Below are 17,858 nucleotides of genomic sequence, written 5' to 3'. Positions count from 1 at the left end.
AGCACCCACAAACAATAATGCGATAACTAACTAATAGGTTATTGAGGGATGAATATCACTCATAACATGCAGACCTCCCCTATTCTTCTTCAAATAGTGTCATGATATCTTATAAGTCCACTGATGAGGGCAGATAGGGTCTCGGTTTAACATCTAATCCAAAAAGTGGTAAATATAGTGTTGTCTCAGTACTGGAAAAGCTTTGGGTTATATCTCTCATGTGACTTGATGACAGGTTTTATTCAACAATGCATCTGTGAAACAACTCGAGAGGCTTTATTAAATTACGGGTGGCCATGTAAATCAAAGTTGTTGTTGTAAGAATTTCAGAATTCCTTCTCAGAGGTTTGACACTTTTGTCTTGCCTTCTGCCACTGCTTCTACTCCTTGTTGAGTTCGGATTGCCCTGATAATGATGACTTTCCACATACCTAGCTTGAGCTGCTGGCTCTTTGTGTGAAGCCATACAACTCTTGTGAATCCCCTATTTGACTGGTGAGACTCGCCTGAGCTGAGCCTGGTCTCACAGCTGTGTCACTTCCACTAGGAATCACTTCTTGCACTAGCTGAGGTTATCATAAAGGACCTGCTCTCACTCCTCACCACTTGTCTGCGATGTGGTGACCCTCAGGTTAAACTTGCCACCACTCTTTCTCTCTCTCTCTGTCTCTTCAATGAGAGAGCAATCTGTTGGCCCTGTCGGGATATGGTGACTCTACCTTTGCTAGGGATCAGGAATGAATGAGTCAGAAATAAGAAATCTGGTTGGTATATCTTCTCTTCATCCACGGGATGCTGAATTCAACACTTCTGTCAACATTAAATCATTCAAAAAAAGTTCAAGAAAATGATAGTTTATATGTTATGAGTAAAATGTAATCATTCAGAATCAAACAGAGACTAGGGACCCATCTCAGCCCTTTGAGAAAGCTCTGCTCAATTTACCCTAACCGTCTTTGCCTACCATCTCCCTTCCTTCATTTATGCTTTGGGGTGAGCAGTTAACCTAATTCCAACTGTTACCCAAAATCCAGCCTCCTTGCCGGGGAGAGCAGTGCGTTTAACTCCAGATCACAAAACAGTGCAAGAGGTGGAGGGGAGGGAGAAGGAAGGGAGGGAGTGAAGCGCGTTTCGACAGGGCTCTGGTAGCGTGTGTTTTGTATTCTCCGGCTGCCCGTAGCCCGGGAGGTGGAATCCTGAATGTAGCAATGTGTTGCAGAGGCAGGGGGCGCAGGCGCAGTGCAGACATATCCGCTCCGTTGGTGCTAGCTGCTGGGGATTGCGTGTATCCAAGGGGCAACGGGAGGACGGGGGTAGGACCCTGCTTCAGGACCCCCTCCCATTCACTCAGCGGTTCTGCTGATAATGTGTAAGTCTGTCCTGTCCTTCCTCTTTTAGCTTTCAATTCACCTTAATGAGAGGGAACAATTGTTATTTTGTATATGTATTGTTTTTTTTAATATTTAGAAACCTTGTTTCAAAAGGTATTCCTTTTTGAGATCTCGATTTATTTTGCCTCGACTACTGTAACTATATTTCTTTCTCCCCTCGAGTAGTGTCGAACCTCCTTCGTTAATCTCCTGCATGTGGGAAGTAAACTGGGGTTAATGGCAGAGAGAAGATGTACCAGGTATTTCAGGCCATAGGGTCTGAACCTTCCCTGCTTAGTGTTTAGTACAGGTGGCCAGAGGTTTTGGTACATTAAGGAGGATAAAAACTGCCCCCATAGGGGGCTTAAAATAATTATTAAAAGAATTGATGTGAGGGAAGAGGAAAGGAGAACTTGATTCCTGTGGGAGGAATGAGTTGTTAGGATCTGGTATATGCTCCCAAAATCAGAGGAGGGAAGTAGATTGTGAGGGACTTCAGAACAGATTAGTTGAGATCTTTTGAGGTGCCAGCACTGACAGTGGATCAGATGGCTTCCTGTTGCAATTTTAAATTCTATAAAAGGGGGGTACATTTTAAAAAAAAGATCAATCACAGTTTGCTATGTTTAGTCAACCTGTTCAGGTATGTTGTGACACATGTTTGACACAGTTGGGGCTTGAACCTAGGCCCGTGGCCCACTAGCACAGTGTCACAATAATCCTTTGTAAGGTTTTTTAAAATGATCAAAAATGTTCAGGGATTTAATGATACTCCTTTGGAGAAGGTGGGACTTGAAACTGGTCTTCTGTCTCAGAGGTAGGGATCCTACAAGAGCCTCTCATTCATAAGGTATAGAATCTCTGACAAGTACAATATTTAATGTCCACCCTAATGGCCTAAAGTGGTGGTGAGTTGCAAGGTTTAGGTGCACCCACTATGTTGTTGGGGAGGCAATTCCAGGATTTTGACCTAGCAACAGTGAAAGTTTTTCTGGTGCTTATTTGCTGCTGGATGGTCTGTCCAATTTTGTTTATCCTTGACTTTTGAATAACATTTCAGAGGGCGGTTAAAAGTCAACTACAAAGTGGGTTTGAAGCTACAGGCCAAACTGGGTGAGGATGGCAGACCTCCCTCCCTGAAGAGCGAGTTAACCTAATTGGTTTTTATGACAATCTGATGTTTTATGATCACTATTATTAAGCTTAGATATTTATTCCAGATTTATTAGTTAATTTAAATTTCTGAAAATGTTGAACAGGAAAAGACCAGTTTGTCCATGTGGCCTTTTCTTTTGTGTGATGAATTCTTATTTGTCAGGTCAGATAAGTCCTCACATCCTTTGGTGCCATGTTCTTCTTTGAAGATGTCAAAAAAAATCAAGAAAGTGTAAGTTTCAGAGCGTCCATTTATTTGAAGTCATTTGTCAGTCTTGTTCTCATTCATTCACTTGGGTGGGACCATTATTCCTCAGTTCATTTTGATCTTTGATGTCTCCTTCAATACCTCCCTCAGTGCTCCCTCCATATTGCATTGGGCATGTCAGCCTGGATTGCACAGCCAAGACTATGGAGTGAGGTTTGAATCCACAATTCACCATTACTTCAATGTGTCCTGTTGACATAGTGTCATCTCACTGCTTGATCTTGAGGATGTTGAAGGCATCTTAATAGAGCCCCAATCCTATCCTCATTAATATCCACAAAGAGAGGAACCTCGTTTATCTGGAAAACATGAGTGGGGAGTATTTCATTCGTGTTTGCATACAGATTGCTGAACGTTGATCAGAACTGTGGCACATGGCTCATCTACTGCCCCTGCTGCCCCACCCCTTCCAAACATTAACCAGCTCACAATATGCTAATGCACTCTTGTACTCCACTTGTTTGCTCTTTTAGAGGTCAGTAAACTGATTACAAAATGAACTGGGGACTTTTCAAATTATTGTGTGATGATGTTTTTCTTAAAAATGAACGAGAGAGGTGGGTATTTGCACAAATGTCCTCATTTCATCTTTTAAAAAGCTTTGTGGCCAATTAATTACTTTTGAAGTGCAGTCAGTGTTATGATGTAGGAAATGCAGCAGTCAATTTGCAAATGCAAAATCACTCAAACAGGCTTGTATAATGACCAGATCAACTGTTTCAGTGTTGTTGAAATGTAAATATTGGCCAAAAAACTCGCCTACTCTTCTCTGCTAATGCCATGGGATCTTTTGTATCCACTTGTGAGGAGAGACTGCCCTGGTTTAATCTCTCATCTGAAAGAGTGCACAGCAGCGTTCCCTCAATATTGCATTGGGCATGTCAGCCTGGATTGTGCAGTCAAGGCTGTGGATTCAAGCCCCACTCCATAATCTTCTAAGTCATTGATACCAATAGAGTCACGGCTGATGCTACTGTTTTGGGTCAACTAGTTTGAGTGAAAATGCTGAGGCAACGAAGCAAAGTGGATTTTTTTTCTGAGAGTGGGGCTAAGTTGTGTTATTTAGGGAAGTATACAGGGGCTATGCCATCCATGATCTGAGAGTCAAGTGCTAATGCTAACATTGCATGTCTGAGAAGCATATTAAAACTCTAGTTTGATTAAGTTTTATTTATTTAGTGATTTCTAATTTTCTGTTTCAGTGAGGGCACTTGAAGATCAGTAAAGTGTGTCAGTGCAAAGTAGCCTCACCGAAGAAATCACCTTCCTATATAATTGAGGTAAGGGTTGCCTTCGAAAAGATTGTGACCAAATCCAAAAGCATGTGATTTTAGATAGCATACAATGGATCCTGCATTACTCTGATATTATGGGGCGAATACTTTGAAAGGAAACATTGCAGGACTGTGCAGAAGCAACAGGGAGTGAGACTTATTATTCAGATTTTTTTTAGAGGATTGCACAGGCTTGATGGTCTCATTGGATTCTGTGCAGTTGTTGAGTACTGTATAAAGCGTTGCTCACCTTATTTAAGGAACAATGTAAATGTGTTGGAAGTAGTTCAGAGAAGATTTATTTTTTATTTATTCACTTGTGTGGCATGGCTATTGCTGGCTGGGCCAGCATTTATTGCCCGTCTGCACTTGCCCTCGAGAAGGTGATGGTGAGCTGCCTTCTTGATCCACTGCAGGCCACGTGATATAGGTACAAATGTGTTGCTGGTCAAAGCACAGCAGGTTAGGCAGCATCTCAGGAATAGAGAATTCGACGTTTCGAGCATAAGCCCTTATTCCTGATGAAGGGCTTATGCTCGAAACGTCGAATTCTCTATTCCTGAGATGCTGCCTAACCTGCTGTGCTTTGACCAGCAACACATTTGCAGCTGTGATCTCCAGCATCTGCAGACCTCATTTTTTACGTGATATAGGTAGACCCATAATGCTCTCGGGGAAGGAAGTCAAGGATTTTGACCCAGCGACGGAGAAGGAATGGAGATATACTTCCAAGTCTGGGTAGTGAGTGGCTTGGGGAGGATCTTTCAGGTGGTGGTGGTCCCATGTATCTGCTGGCCTTGTTCTTCTAGATGGAAGTGATTGAGAGTTTGGAATGTGCTAAGGATTTTGGTGAACTTTGCAGTTTTTCTTATAGCTAGTACTCATTGCAGCTACTAATTATTGGTAGTGGAGGGAATTATAGAATCCCTCCAGTGTGGAAACAGGCCATTCAGCCCATCGAGTCGACACTGACCCTCTGAACACCATTCCACCCAGACCTCACCCTCCCCCCCAACCGACCGTATCTCCATAACCCTGCATATCCTATGGCTAATCCACCTAACCACATCTTTGGACTGTGGAAGGAAACTGGAACTCCACACAGACTCGGGATGAATGTGCAAGCTCCACATAGACAGTCATCTGGGGTGGAATGAACTCAGGTCCCTCATGCTGTGAGGCAGTAGTGCTAACCAATGAGCCAATGGATGCTTGTGGCTGTGGTGCCAGTCAAGTAGGCTACTTTGTCCTGGATGGTGTCAAGCGTCTTGAGTGTTGTTGGAGCTGCACCCACCCAGGCAAGTGGGGCATATTCCATCACACTCCTGATTGTGCCTTTTAGATGGTGGACAAGCTTTGAGAGTTAGGTGAGATACCTGCAGCAGTATTCCTAGCTTCTTCTTGTTCTTGTAACCACTATGTTTATGTGGTGAGTCCACTAGAGTTTCTGATAAATGGTCACCCCCAAGATGTTGGTAATGAGGTATTCTGTGATGGTAACATGATTGAATTCAAGGGCTGGTGGTTAGATTGTCTGGCATGTGTGGTGCAAATGTTACTTGCCACTGTCAAATCAACTCTGGATGTTGTACAGATCCTGTTGCATTTGAATATGGACTGTGTCAGTATCTGATGAGTTGTGAATGGTGCTGAACATTGTGTAATCATCAGCGAAAACCCCCGCTTCTGACCTTATGATGGAGGGAAGGTTACTGAAGAAGCAGCTGAAGATGGTTGGGCCTAGGACACTGTCCTGAGGAACTCCTGCAGAGATGTCCTGGTGCTGAGCTGACTAACCTTGAACAACTACAACCATCTTTCAATGTGCCAAGTATGACTTCAACCAGTGGAGATATTTTGCCGTGATACCCATTGATTCCAGCTTTACTAGGGCTCCTTGATGTTACACTAAATTAAATGTGTCCATGGTGTCACTCTCCCCTCACCCCTGGAATTTTGCTGTTTTGTCTGCAATTGAACCAAGGCAAAATGAGGTCAGGAGCTGAGTGACTCTGGCAGAACCCAAACTGGGCGTCACTGAGCAGGCTATTGCTGAGCAGATGCTATTTGTTATCACTGTTGTTGACACCTTCCGCCACTATACTGATGGGGTGGTAATTAGCTAGGTTGGATTTGCCCTGTTTTTTTGTGTACAGGACAAACCTGGGCAATTTTCAACACTGTCGGGTAGATGAGAGTGTTGTCATTGTTCTGGAAGAGCTTGGCCAGGGGAGCGGCAAGTTCTTGACCACAAGTCTTCAGTATTAATGATGGAATGTTGCCAGGGCCTTTGCAATATCCAGTATCTCAGACTGTTTCTTGATGTCATGCGGAATGAATTAAGTTGGCTGAAGGCTGGTATCTGTACTGCTAGGGACCATTGGTGGAGGCCAAGATGGATTATCTCGGTACTTTTTTAGATTAGATTACTTACAGTGTGGAAACAGGCCCTTCGGCCCAACAAGTCCACACCGACCCGCCGAAGTGCAACCCACCCATACCCCTACATTTACCCCTTTACCTAACACTACGGGCAATTTAGCATGGCCAATTCACCTGACCCGCACATCTTTGGACTGTGGAAGGAAACCGGAGCACCCGGAGGAAACCCACGCAGACACGGGGAGAACGTGCAAACTCCACACAGTCTGTCGCCTGAGTCGGGAATTGAACCCAGGTCTCAGGCGCTGTGAGGCAGCAGTGCTAACCACTGTGCCGCCTATCTGGCTGAAGATCGCTGCAAATACTGAGTCTTATCTTTTGCCCTGAAATGCTGGACTGTTCCATCATTGAGGATTTGGATATTTGTGGAGCTGCCTCCTCCAGTGAGTTATTTAATTGTCCACCGCTATTTACGACTGAGTGTGGCAAGTCTGCAGAGCTTAGCTTTGATTTGTTGGTTGTGGGATTACCTAGCTCTGTCTATCACTTGTTGCTTGTGCTGTTTGATATGCAAATAGTCCTGTTTGGTAGCTTCATCAGATTGACACCTCATCTTCAGGTCTGCCTGGTGCTACTCCTAGCATGCCTTCCTGCACTTTTGATTGAACCTTGCTTGATGTTAGTGGTTCAGTGGCCGAAATGCTGAGCCATGAGGTGTTGTAGATTGTGCTAGAATACAATTCTGCTATTGATATCCTAAAGCGTATCATGGATGCCCACTCTTGAGTTGCTAGATCTGTTTGAAGTCTGTCCCATTTAGCAGAATGATAGTGCCACAGCACATGATGGAGGGTATTTCAATGTGAAGGCTGGACTTTGCCTCCACAAGGACTGTGCGGTGGTCACTCTTACTGATACTGTCATGGATAGATTGCCTTTGGAGGAGAGGTTGGACAAGCTAGGCTTGCATCCTTGAGATATAAACAATGACTGGAAACCAGATTCTGGATTAGAGTGGTGCTAGAAAAGCATAGCAGTTTTCTTGCTCCTCGGGTGCTGCATAAACTGCCGTACTTTTCCAACACCAGAACCTTGCGTCCTTGAGGTTAGAAGGGTATGAGATAAATTGATGAAAACAAATAAAATCCTGAAGGGTCTTATCAGCATGCCTGTGCAAAAGATGTTTCTGCTTCTGTGAGAATTCCGCTTTAGGTGTCACCATTTAAAAATCAGGCATTGGCCATTAAAATAAAGGTGAGGCAAATATTTTCTTTTGAGTGTTGTGACTCTTTGGAGCCTTTTCTCAAAAGGGGCAAAGAATACAAGAGTAAGCAGGCGATTGTAGAACCTGTAAATGACACTAGTTAGACCCGGTGTGGAATATTGTGCACAGTTAGGGGTGCCACACTGCAGGAAAGATGTGAATGCATTGGCGAGAGTGCAGAGGCGATTTATAGAATGGTTCCAGGAATGAGGAACTTCAGTGATGAGGATAGATTGAAGAAATTGGGACTGTTGTCCCTGGAGAGAAGAAGGCTGAGACAAAAATCTGATTGAGGTGTTCAAAATCACGAGCTACTGGTCAGAACACATAGGGAGAAACTGTACTCTTGTAAAAGAAAGGGCTTGGATTTAAGTTGATGTGCAAACAAAGCAAGGATAATGTGAGAACAAAACTTTTAGGAATGCCCTGCCTGGAAATGTGGAGGAGCCAGGCTCAATTGGGGCATTCAAGCGGGTCTGGCATGATTATTTGGATAGAAATGGTACCCAGAGATACAGGGGGGAAAAGGCAAAAGATTGGCACTAAGTACTAGAACCAGTGTAGGCATGATGCGTCAAATGACCACCTTCACCACTGTTTCCACCAACTTTCCACAGAATTTCAGAGTTCTTAAATCTTTTTAAGACAGTGGTAATGGGTGCTTTTGTTATAAAGAAATGAAGGAAAGTTTATTGGGATAGGTAGGAACCTGGGGTAATCAGGTCAGTTGTGATCTTACTTAATGGCCGAGCAGTCTCCAGTGGAGCTGCTACTCCTAATTTGTTCTACAATCCTGTGAGAATGTCCAGCAGCATCCAGGGGAGCTCAAGAGAAAGATAGTTGGCCAAGGTTTTTGCTGCACATTTCAGAGATACTGGGCAAGATGAACAGAGACAAAAATAGAAATTGCTGGAAAAGCTCAGCAAGTCTGGCAGCATCTGTGGAGAGAAATCAGAGTTAATATTTCGGGTCAAGTGATCCTTTGTCAGATTGTCTCTGATTTTCAGCATCTGCAGTTCTTTGGGTTTTTACTTAAATTGAGCAGAAAGTTGTGTACCCCTGAGCCATTACAGAACTGACACTGCCCCTTAATGGGATGCAGTTAACTTCTGCACTAACTTTCTCAAGAGGTCATTATGCATATGCATGCCTTGATGGTGATTTTTCTCCTGCCTTTTGAGATAGGGGCTTCTCAGTCTCATCTTCCCACTCATCCCAGACTTATAGCAGGGGCAACCGGGTAGGGAGCAAGAGTGTGATTCTTCGTTTGTTTCTTTTCCACCTCCCTTGTACTTTCTCCCCCTTTCCCCTAACTCATGATATTGAGGTTAAAGTGCATCTGAGCCACCAACTGCTGAGATCAACTAACCTGGCATAGGCCATGGATTAAGCTCATCAGCTGCCTATGATACGTAGCCGGTGCTAGGTTGTTTTATTGTTAAATCTCTAAAACAACAATGTGTGCTGCTTCTTTTCACAGAAATCTGAGATTGAATCTATGTTGTCAGATGAACTAGAATCCAAGCCTGAGGTGAGTTGCAACAACTCTCTTAACTTATTGATTCAGGTTTGCAGTTTAAATTTCTTGGATTGTTTGGTGAAAGCCTCTTAGCATTATCAACTTCAGGGTGGCCTAAGAGCTTTGTTTTATGTATTTGAAGTGTTTTTGAAAATTGTTGTAGTATAGGCAAAGTGGCAGCTGATTTGTGAACAGCAAAAGACAATTTTGTGTATTTGTTTAGGGGATTTTTGGTGGCTGGGTCAGTATTTATTGTCCATCCGGAATTACCTGTGAGAATTTAGTGGTGAACTGTCACCCTTAAACCTTTTGCATGCAACCTGTTATAGGTATATCCACCGTGCAATCACTGAGTAAAGTTTTAGATCAGTGGACTGACAAGTGTCCAGGCCCTGTTGAACTTCATCCTAGGATCTTAGTAGCAAATTAGTTAGTAAGATAGTTGATGCATTGGGTTTAAGTTCCTAAAACTCCCTTTATGTGTCTAAGATCCTGTTAGATTGGAATATAGTGAAAGTAACTCTTTTAATCAAAAAGGAAGCCAGAAAGCAGAAAATCAGAGACTTATGGTTGACATTATCATGGAATACAGGGAGAACTAGCCATTTGGATACAGAACTAGCTCAAAGGTAGAAGAAAGAGGGTGGTGGTAGAGGGTTGCTTTTCAGATTGGAGGCCTGTGACCAGTGGTGTGCCACAAGAATCAGTGCTTTGTCCACTGCTTTTTGTCATTTATATAAATGATATGGATGTGATTGAGGAAGGCGTAGTTAGTAAATTTGCAGGTGACACCAAAATTGGAGAGTTAGTGGACAGCGAAGAAGGCTACCTCAGATTACAACAGGATCTTGATCACGTGGGTCAATGGGCTGAGGAGTGGCAGATGGAGTTTAATTTAGATAAATGTGAGGTGATGCAGTTTGGGAAAGCAAATCAGAGCTGGACTTATACAATTATTTGTAAGGTTCTAGGGAGTGTTGCTGAACAAACACACCTTGGAGTGCAGGTTCATAGCTCCTTGAAAGTAGAATCGCAGGTACATAGGTTAGTGAAGAAGGCATTTGTTATGTTTTCCTTATGGTCACAGCATTGAGTATAGGAGTTGGGAGGCCATATTGCAGCTGCACAGGACACTGATTAGACCACTATTGGAATATTGCATGCAATTCTGGTCTCCTTCCTATCGGAAGGATGTTGTGAAACTTGAAAAAGTTCAGAAAAGATTCACAAGGATGTTGCCAGGCTTGGAGGATTTGAGCAATAGGGAGAGGCTGAACAGGCTGGGGCTGTTTTCCCTGGAATGTTGGAGGCTGAGGGGTGACCTTATATAAGTTTATAAAATCATGAGGGGCATGGATAGGATAAATAGACAAGGCCTTTTCCCTAGGGTCAATGAGTCCAGAACTAGAGGGCATAGGTTTAGGGTGAGACAGGAAAGATATAAAACGGGCCTAAAGGGCAACGGTTTCACACAGAAGGTGGTGCATGTATGGAATGCGTTGCTGAGGAAGTGGTGGAGGCTGGTAAAATTACAGCATTTAAAAGGCATCTGGATGGGTATATGAATAGGAAGGGTTTAGAGGGGCATGGGCCAAGTGCTGGCAAATGGGACTAGATTAAGTTAGGAAATCTGGTTGGCATGGACGAGTTGGACTGAAGGGTCTGTTTCCATGCTGTTTATGTCTTAATTGCCCTCAGGGTATTTAGGGATTGGCAATAAATATTGGCCTAACCTGCAATATTCTCATATAATGAAATAATTTAGAAAAAGTTATCTTAATACCTCTCATAAGGAAAATGGAAGAGGTTATTAATAAAGGAGTTACTAATAAAGAGTTAAAGCAGGGCATTTGGATAAGTTAAGGTAATCAGAACCAATGTAATTTTTGTGCAAAGCTCTCTGTCGGTGTGCTTTTGGAAAGTAATATGCACTGTGGATATAGGGGAACTGGCGGAAGTACTGTACATAATTTCCAGAAGGCATTTGATAACGTTTCACATCAAAGGTTATTATTAAAAATATAAGTTTACCATCTTGGGAGTGACGCATTGATATGGATAGAACTTTTGGCTGGCTAGCATGAAGCAGAGAATAGGCATGGGGGGGATCTTTTTCAGGTTGGCAGGGTATATTGACTGGTCTGCGAGAGGGATTTGTGCTGTGACTACAACTGTTCACAATTCAGGTCAATGATCTTGGTGACAGAATGGAAACTATTGTTGCTAAGTTTGCTGATGACACAAAGATTGGAAAGAAATTAGGTTGTGAAGTGAGTACGAGAAGATAGATTGATTAAGTGAGTGGGGGCAAAAATGTGGCAACTGGGGGAAGATTCAAATTGTCTATTTTGGCAGGAAGGATAAAACAACATTATGTAAAAGGCAAGAATTCTTTTTTGTTTACTCATGCGATGTGGCTGTCATTGGCTAGCCAGCATTTATGGCCTGTCTCTAGTTGCCTTTGACTCTGTAGTGGTGAGCTTTTTTTGTGAACTGCTGCAGTCCATGTGACATGTGTAGATTATATACTTCTGAGATCTCGAGGGATCTGTGTGTCACTGAAGGCTAATATAAAGTAATTTTGAAAGCTAATAGAATGTTATCATTTATTGCAAGGGGAATTGAATACCAAAGTATGGAGGATGTGCTTCAGTTATATAAGGCATTAGTGAGTCTGCATCTGGAGGACCGAGTGCGGTATTAGTCATCGTATTTAAGGAAGCAAGCAAATGCTTTGGAGGCAGTTAAGAGAATGAATTCATAAATTGGACTTGTAATGTAATGAGGAAAAATTGAACAGGTTAGGTTTATACCTGCTGGAGAGTAAGAAATGACTCAATTCAAATATATATATTTCTGAATGGTCTTGACAGGGTAGATGGGAAATATGGGAGAATGTAGAACTAGGGATCATTGTTTTGAATATCAATCCCAGATTCTTAAATACAGATGAGGTGTACTTAATATGTTTCTGGTTTGTGAGTCTTTGGAACTCTTAATGGAACCAGCAATTAGTTGAAGCATTATTGAATATGCATATTGGAAGGTAGATTTGAATTACAATTAGATCTGTCTTGATCATATTGAATTGTGGAGCAGGCTCAAGGGGCTGAATGGCCTAATTTTGTGCTTAGTTCATGTGTTTTTATGTTAGTGAGGGCGTTCCAGGATTTTGACCAAAGTGACTGTGATGGAACAGCGATACATTTCTCAATCGGGATGATGAGTGGTTCGGAGTTGTTGATGTTCTCAAATGTTGTCTGCCCTTAAACTTCCAGATGGCAGTAGTTGTGGGTTTGGGAGGGGTTGTCTAAAGAATCTTGGTGAGTTTGTACAGCTTGAGTTATATGGCATGGAAACAGACCCACACCCCAACCGTGTTCCCAAACTAAACTAGTCCCATCGATCTGCATTTGGCCAATACCTCTCCAACCTTATAAAATAATAAAAGCAAATTACTGCGGATGCTGGAATCTGAAACCAAAAGAGAAAATGCTGGCAAATCTCAGCAGTTCTGAGATTCAAAGCTTTGACAAAGGGTCAGTTAGACTCGAAACGTCAGCTCTTTTCTCTCCTTACAGATGCTGCCAGACCTGCTGAGATTTTCCAGCATTTTCTTTTTTGGTTTCACCTCTCCAACCTTTCCTATTCATGAACTTATTCAAATGTCTTTTAAATGTTGTATCTGTACCTACATCCACCACTTCCTCTGATAGCTCAGTGGTTAGCACTGCAGCTTCATAGTGCCAGGGGTATGGGTTCGATTCCAGCCTCTGGCGTCTAGGCTTGTGACCAGTGGAGTGCCACAAGGATTGATACTGGGTCTTCTACTTTTTGTCATTTACATAAATGATTTGGATGTGAACATAAGAAGTACAGATAGTAAGTTTGCAGATGACACCAAAATTGGAGGTGTAGTGGACAGCAAGATCAGATTACAACAGGATCTTGACCAGATGGACCAATGGCCTGAGAAGTGACAGGTGGAGTTTAATTCAGATAAATGCGAGGTGCTGCACTTTGGGAAAGCAAACCTTAGCAGGACTTATACACTTAATGGTAAGGTCCTAGGGAGTGTTGCTGAACAAAGAGACCTTGAAGTGCAGGTTCATAGCTCCTTGAAAGTGGAGTTGCAGGTAGATAGGATAGTGAAGAAGGCATTTGGTATGCTTTCCTTTATTGGTCAGAGTATTGAGTACAGGAGTTGGGAAGTCATGTTGCAGCTGTACAGGACATTGGTTAGGCCACTGTTGGAATATTGCATGCAGTTCTGGTATCCTTCCTATCGGAAAGATGTTGTGAAATATGAAAGGGTTCAGAAAAGATTTACAAGGATGTTGCCAGGGTTGGAGGATTTGAGCTATAGGGAGAGGCTGAACAGGTTGGGGCTGTGTTCTCTGGAACATCGAAGGCTGAGGGGTAACCTTATAGAGGTTTACAAAATTGAGGGGCATGGATAGGGTAAATATGCAAAGTCTTTTCCCTGAGGTTGGGGTGAGAGGGGAAAGATATAAACGAGACTTAAGGGGCAACTTTTTCACGCAGAGGGTGGTATGGGTATGGAACAAGCTGCCAAAGGAAGTGGTGGAGGCTGATACAATTGCAACATTTAAAAGGCATTTGGATGGGTATATGAATAGGAAGGGTTTGGAGGGATATGGGCCGGGTGCTGGCAGGTGGGACTAGATTGGGTTGGGATATCTGGTTGGCATGGACAGGTTGAACCGAAGGGTCTGTTTCCATGCTGTACACCTCTGTGCAAACTCCACATAGAGTCATATTCTCCCCATGTCTGTGTGGGTTTCCTCCCACAATTCAAAGATGTGCAGTTCAGGTGGATTGGTCATAAATTGCCTATAGTGTTAGGTGCATTAGTCAGAGGGAGATGGGTCTGGGTGGGTTACTCTTCAGAGAGTCGGTGTGGACTTGTTGGGCCAAATAGTCCATTTCCACATTGTAGGGAATCTAATTTAATCTCCGGCAATTCATTCCACATGCAAACCACAGTGTTTTAAAAAAGAAAGTTGCCCCTCACGTCCTTTTTAAATCTTTCTCTGCTCACCTTAAAAATACGTCCCCTAGATTTGAACTCCCCCACCTTTTAGGCAGAAGACCGTTGCTATTCACCTTGTCTATGCCCCTCATGATTTAATCAACCTCTATAATGTCACTCCTCAACCTCCTCCACTCCAGAGAAAAAAGTCCCAGTCTATTTTTTTTATAACTCAAATTCTCCAGTCCTGGTAACATCCTGCTAACTTGTTTCTGAACCCTCTCCAGTTAAATAATACCCTTCCTATAATAGAGCGACCAGAACTGTGCACAGTACTCTAGAAGAGGCCTCAACAACATCCTGTACAATCTCAACTGGATGTCCCAACTCCGATACTCAAAGGTCTGAGCAATGAAGGCAAACATGCTGCTGTTGCCTTAACTACCCTTTCTACCTGTGATGAAAATTTCAAAGAATTATGTACCTGAATGCCAACACTACCCGGTGTTGAAGATGGTAGACACTTTTACTGAGCGCTGTGAAGCGAAGGAGTGAACCTTTGTTGATGTGGTGCTCGTCAAGTGTGTTGTTTTCTCCTGAAAGTATCAAGTTTCTTGAGTGTTGATGGAACTGTGTTCATCCAGGCAAGTGGGAAGTACTTCAATAAACCTCTGACTTGAACCTTGTAGACTGTGAGCAGGCTTTGGGGAGTCAGGCGATGACTGAATTGATGCAAGATTTCTAGCCTCTGACCTGCTCTTTAGCCACATAAATATTGTGGCTACATCTAGTTCAGTTTCTGGTAAGTAGTAACCCTAAAGATGTTGATGGTAGGGGATTCAGCAATCGGAATGTCATTGAGTAATAAGGGATGCTGGTTTGATTCTCTTGTTGGAGGTGTTTGTTACCACTGGCATTCAGGTGGCACAAGTATCACATGCCACCTGTCCGCCTAAACCTTGATATTGTCGAGGTCTTGCTGCATTTGTACATGGACCTTTCATTATCTGAGGAGTTGCGAATAGTGCTGAACCCTGTGCAATCATCAGCAAATATCCCCACTACTGTCCTTATGATGGAGGGAAGGTGAAAATGGTTAGGCCGATTACACTACCCTGAGGAATTCCGGCAGAGATGTCCTGGAGCTGAGGTAACTCCAGCAACCATTTTCCTATGTGCCAGCTATGACTCCAACTAGCAGAGAGTTTCCCATGGGCTCTAGTTTTGCTCGTTAATGTATTTTAGTGATTTTGATCAAGGAATAAATATTGTTTAGGATTCTGGTGAAAGCTCTTTATTGAAGGATGCCTTGCTGACTTTGATATCCATCAAAAGCCAGACTGGATCTTGATTTGAAGTGTGTTCCAAAAGATAGTGCCTCTAGCAGTGCAGCACTCCGAGTATTCCACTGAAGTGTCAACTTGAGATTATTTATATAATGAGATGCCCCCTCCCCCTCCCCTCCATGACCTCCTGACTCCGAGACAAAAGTACTGCCACTGTGACAACTTCAAACACCTTACACACTACATTTAATCATTCTTTGTCAGATTTGGGCTCAGTATAACAAGTGTTATTACAACCATGGTCCTCAGTTGAATCCTCCTGCTCTGGGACTATTCAGGAATTTTGACTAGTGCCTCTGGTGAGGCGTGATTTGCTGTGTTAAAAGCACTATATGAGTACAAGGGTTTTTTTGGCTGAAGACAGGCAATTAGTACTCATATTGTTAGACCTACTCAGTGGTGAACTGTGAGGTTAACTGGGGTTCTGAAGAAGGGTCACTAGACCCAAAACGTTAACCCTGCCCTCTCTGCACAGATGCTGCCAGATCTGCTGAGTTTTTCTTGCAAATTTCTGATTTTGTTTCTGATCTTCCAGCATCTGCAGTCCTTTGTTTTCTTTTGTGGTTAACTCCACTACCCAATATTCGTGGATTTCTTGTCAAGCCTGAGACTGTACTTGTGACTTCCCCTTCCTTACCTCAAACTCCTCTCAGTTGTTCACTTGCAGCATTAAGATTGGCTTTGCTTAAAGCAGAGTTGACATCTCCATAATTCCCAGCTGTCCTCAACTCCTATGAAGTGTACAGAAGAAGTCCTTACACCCTCCCTGCTCCTGTTGTCTCCCTGTGAAGTGAACCACTGCTCTTCCACATTGTAACTTGAGAGAGAGTACCATGTGAATTCTTGACCTTCTGAGCCCCAAGGGGACACTAGTGATTCCGTTGTTAAATGAGACCTAAATGGACTTTGACAGTAAATAAGGTGTGGCTTCAGTTATTCTCATGGTTATGACATTCATGATTTATTGTAACCTTGGAATCGTTTACTCTCTATTGTCTGTCCTGTATTGTTATTCTACCACCAGGTATCATAGCACTGTCATGTGTTTAGATATAACTGCTGATGTTCTGACCTGCTTTATTTACAGTTGCTGGTACAGTTTGTCCAGAATACTTTCATACCATTGGGAAAAGGGTTTGAGGAGCCAGAACAGAGTGCTGGCCAATGTCTGCCTCCAAGCAAAGCCAGTGATAACACATTAGACAACCAAGCTCCAGTCTCTGGTAAGTGCAACAGAAACCTCTGCAATAAAAGCAAACTCCTGTGAATGCTGAAAATCTAAAATAAAAGCAGAAGGTGGTGGAGAAACTCAGCAGGTCTGGTAGAATCTGAGGAGAGAGAGAGAGACAAACAACGTTTTGAGTCCAGTTTGACTCTTCTTCTGAAGAACTGCGGACATTAAATCAGAACCAAAAAACAAGTTGCTAGAAAAGCTCATCAGGTCTGGCAACATCTGTGAAGAGAAAGCAAAGTTAACATTTCAGGTCCGGCGACCCTTCGAGTTCTAGCGATGAGTCATCGGACCGGAAACGTTAACTTTGCTTTCTCTTCACAGATGTTGCCAGACCTGCTGAGCTTTTCCAGCAACTTCTGTTTTGACTCTTCTTCTGAACTGATGAGCTTATTAAAAAGAAAAAGAAGTTACTTCAGAAACCTCTGCAAAGTGGGAATGTGAGAGACTCCATAATTTTGCAGGGTGGATTTAAATATTTTTCCATGAAGCTTTCCTTGTTATAGTGATGGGCAATGGGTTTGCGTTTCATTTTTGAGGTGTGCTGTTGGCTTTGAGCCATTGTTTTCTAAGTTCCAAACCAACAAAGTGCCAAGCATCCCTCCTCTTACACTTTCCCCTGTGGTCTCTGAACAATAAGGTCAGTTTGTGGGAAATGATAAGGCAGAATTGTAAAGGAGACGATTAACAAGTGAAAGAAGCAGTGATCAAGGGAAAAAAAAGGTGACATGAGGGGAAAGCTATGTGGTCTGACGATTGGGAGTTGAATGTTTAATTCCTGTTCGACACCATTTGAATCTAGGTGATGAAACTCTCTACCTCTAGCCATCTCCCCCCCCCTAATTTCTCAGTTGAGTTGCAGTTAGGCTGACATATTGTGACAGGGATCATTGATTGGGATTCTGCTGCTGGAAGCTTCGCAATCGCTACTGTTCAAGTGTAAGATCAAAAAGAGCATGGAGCAGCATATTTAGGGGCCAAGAGCTTTTATCTTATGTGTGCACTTATAGTGGGAGTTGTTAAAGGTACCCAAGTATTTACCTTAAGGTAATTTTT

At 42.9% G+C, this 17,858-nt stretch overlaps 1 protein-coding gene across 1 annotated transcript in view; it reads left to right on the top strand.

The window, feature by feature from the left end:
- The first annotated feature begins 1,252 nt into the window (after nt 1-1,252).
- The window catches only part of LOC132817995 (zinc finger protein 410-like), a 41,735-nt gene continuing 25,129 nt past the window's right edge, over nt 1,253-17,858 (top strand). The window contains exons 1-4 of the mRNA XM_060828572.1: nt 1,253-1,369; nt 3,996-4,073; nt 9,194-9,244; nt 16,659-16,794. Coding sequence (XP_060684555.1) covers nt 9,212-9,244; nt 16,659-16,794 — 169 coding nt within the window. The 5' untranslated portion in view covers nt 1,253-1,369; nt 3,996-4,073; nt 9,194-9,211. The remainder of the gene's footprint in view (nt 1,370-3,995; nt 4,074-9,193; nt 9,245-16,658; nt 16,795-17,858) is intronic.

The sequence above is a fragment of the Hemiscyllium ocellatum genome, chromosome 8 (assembly GCF_020745735.1).
Source record: "Hemiscyllium ocellatum isolate sHemOce1 chromosome 8, sHemOce1.pat.X.cur, whole genome shotgun sequence".
Taxonomy (NCBI): Eukaryota; Metazoa; Chordata; class Chondrichthyes; order Orectolobiformes; family Hemiscylliidae; genus Hemiscyllium; species Hemiscyllium ocellatum.
The sequence above is the reverse complement of the archived record's forward strand: the minus strand, read 5'-3'. Positions and strand labels throughout refer to the sequence as shown.